At 41.1% G+C, this 3,204-nt stretch overlaps 1 protein-coding gene across 1 annotated transcript in view; it reads right to left on the bottom strand.

The window, feature by feature from the left end:
* Nucleotides 1–3,204, bottom strand: part of LOC106871847 (peroxisome biogenesis factor 2) — a 14,954-nt gene that overhangs the window by 6,013 nt on the left and 5,737 nt on the right. Inside the window, exon 2 of the mRNA XM_014918564.2 lies at nt 1,938–2,015. Within this exon, the coding sequence (XP_014774050.1) occupies nt 1,938–2,015 (78 nt within the window). The remainder of the gene's footprint in view (nt 1–1,937; nt 2,016–3,204) is intronic.

Genomic DNA, 3,204 nt, shown 5'->3' with positions numbered 1-3,204 from the left:
ATATATATATATATATATATATATATATATATATATATATATATACATACATACATATATGAGAGACGTTCAAAAGGGGTTTTAATTAAGGTTTTGTTGCAAATTTTATTCGTTTTTTTACTAACTTACACTCCATTCTCGAATTTTGCTCGATTTGAAGGGTCTTCTCAAGCATGACATAATACCAAAGGTCTTAGTCATTGCCTCCCTGGGGCCCAACACTCGAAAGGTGTGTAAATATATCATGAAGAGAATCACTCCAGCCGACCGTGAAGAGACTATATTTTACGTTGACTTTTCCCTTTACTTCGTCAAGTTTCATTAATTTCATATCACGTGTCATGTTCCCCCACTCCTCTTTCATTTGACCAAGATATTTAACATTTTTGTTGCACTTCCGTTCTTTCTCGTGTCTAGGGATGGGTCCCGATGTGTGTGTGAGTCTGTTTTGAAATGTAATTCTGGAGAAATGAAGAAGTAAATTCACCTTATCTTAAAAAATAAGTCATAGAATATAGGAGTTCATTCAACTAGAACCCTCTATATTACATGGCTGCAATCTAATGGCTGAAACAAACAAAAAGTTATATATATAAATATATATATCATCATCATCATCATTTAACGTCCATTGTCCATGCTGGTATGGGTTCGACAGTTTGATCAGGGCTGGTAAGATGGAAGGTGGCAACAGACTCCAGTCTGATTTGGCATGGTTTTCTACAGCCGGATGCCCTTCCTAATGCCAAACACTCTGAGAGTGTAATGGATGCTTTTACATACTGATGGCACAGGTGCCAATTTGCATGACACCAGTATCTGCCATGACCACAATTTTGCTTGGCTTGATGGTTCTTCTTCTCAAGAATGTATGTATTTGTGTGTGTCTATGTTTGTCCCCCATTGACAACTGATGTTGGTGTGCTTATGTCCCCCATAACTTAGCAGTTCAGCAAAAGAGACCGACAGAATAAGAACTAGGCTTATGAATAATAAGTCCTGGGGTCGATTTGTGCAACTAAAGGCGGCGTTCCAGTATGACCGCAGCCAAATGACTGAAACCAGTAAAAGAAAGAAAATATATATATACGCGTGCATGTGCGCGTGCACACACACACACGCAAATAGAAATAAACCTTGAGTGGCATCCTAATTTCTAACCCTTCCTATTAGACCCGATCTGGCAGCCACTTAGATACAATATCTCTTTGCTTGCCCTTTGACCTCTCTGCTCAAATACTGAGATCTATGTCTCAGCATTCCATTCGCTGTCTGACCTGCATTTCTTATCTCCACCAATTTACAATTGTTGTCAGGTGTGCCTCATTTTATACAAACAGACGTGTGGGTGGAAGCAAATTCCTTTTAATGTCTGCCTTACAGTGCTTGGTATGGTTCCCATGAAATCTGTTGAGGTAAATTCTCTATGGCCTGCTGTTCTTCCTGTTGCCAAACCCTCACATCTTTCCAAGCAAAGTAATATTTCCCAAAGTCCTTGGAAGAGAAACAGCAGAATGGCCAGACATGTTTTCACGGAAGACTGCAAATAAACAAAAGGTCTGTATGATGATGACATTCGTTTATAATTAGCACAGAATGTCAAGACAAAGACATACATGGCTGGACACAGCTAAACACAGACATGGCCACACATGGACACGGCTGGACAGAGACACGGCCTGACACGGACACAGCCTGACACGGACAGGGCTGGACATGGACAGACACACACACACACTTCCATATCTTTCACTTCCATTTTTTCCATGCTAGAATGTTTGTTTGTCATTTATGTCCAGCTTAATATGGAGGTTGTCTTACAATACACAGCCTGGTTCGGGAATTGAACTCACTATCTCGTGATTGTGAGCCCAATGCTCTAACCACTGGGGCCATGTACCTTCACTATTATCTAAACTAATACATAATATACAAACCTGGTTGTATTCAAATATTCGGCCGATTTGATTTCGGACAAGTGACACGAGTTCTTGGTCTAGTTGCCGGGCATCGAGCTGAAAATCAAATGTTTAAAAACTGTATAACATTGATTAATCAATAGAGATTGATAAAATAAACATGACGGGGTGGGGAGGGGAGGGACACAGCAAGAGTGATGGAAGGAGGATAAATAAGTAAGATGGTGATGGAGGTGTACACGGAGGTAGTGACGCAAGTCTCCACAGCTGGTTCTAAAGAGTAGAGGGGGGGGGGGCGGAAAGAGAGGAGATGGCAGCTGTATTGTCAAGGATAATTACCGGTATCTTGAGTAGAACGATTTGCAAGGACATTATTATTATTATCACATTATATCATACGTCGAACATGCAATACAACAGTAATCCTAGTATTTATTCTATCGGTCTCTTTTGCTGAGCCGCAAAGTTACAGGGATGTCAACACACCAGCATCAGTTGTCAAGCAATGGTGGGGGAACAAACAGACACACACACACACACACATATATATGATGGGCTTCTTTCAGTTTCTGTCTACCAAATTCACTCACAAGGCTTTGGCTGGCCTGAGGCTATAGTAGAAGACACTTGCCCAAGGTGCCATGCAGTGGGACTGAACCCAGAACCAAGTGGTTGGGAAGCAAACTTCTTACCACAAAGCCATGCCTGGAAATGAAGTTTTCATTTTTCCTCTTTCTTCTTCCATTACAATCTGCTGCTAGTTTTAATAAGTTGCTGTGGCAACTCCTGTTGGGAGTAAATAGACTGTGACATCTGGAAGGGTCCATATTGTACAAGAAGTTCATAGCTTGTTAGGAGTGTGTGAGATTGGTGATGGTGGGGGGACATTCTATATATTTTTATTCCTGATGTGTTGAATGTACATCACACATTCCCGTTTACACAAAAGTCATAAAAATAGCAACTGACAATTGTTGACAAAAAACTCACTGCATTAACAGGCAAGCAGTGGGGAAGGATGGGAGGCAGGAGGGAGAGGAGGGACACCCAGGGACGCCTACTGCATCAAAAACAAACAGTAAAGTGTGGGGGGATGTAACAAAAGAAATTTCAATGAATTAAAATGACTGTGTAATGAAGAGAAAATATTGATTTCCAACTTTGGCACAAAGCCAGCTGTTTTTGAGGGGAGGGAGTAAGTCGATTACATCCCCCCCACCCCACCCATATCAACAGGTACATATTTATTGACCCCGAAAGGATGAAAGGCAAAGTCGACCTCAAC

Source organism: Octopus bimaculoides, chromosome 26 (genome assembly GCF_001194135.2).
Source record: "Octopus bimaculoides isolate UCB-OBI-ISO-001 chromosome 26, ASM119413v2, whole genome shotgun sequence".
NCBI lineage: Eukaryota > Metazoa > Mollusca > Cephalopoda > Octopoda > Octopodidae > Octopus > Octopus bimaculoides.
This window is presented reverse-complemented; position numbering and strand designations above follow the sequence as displayed.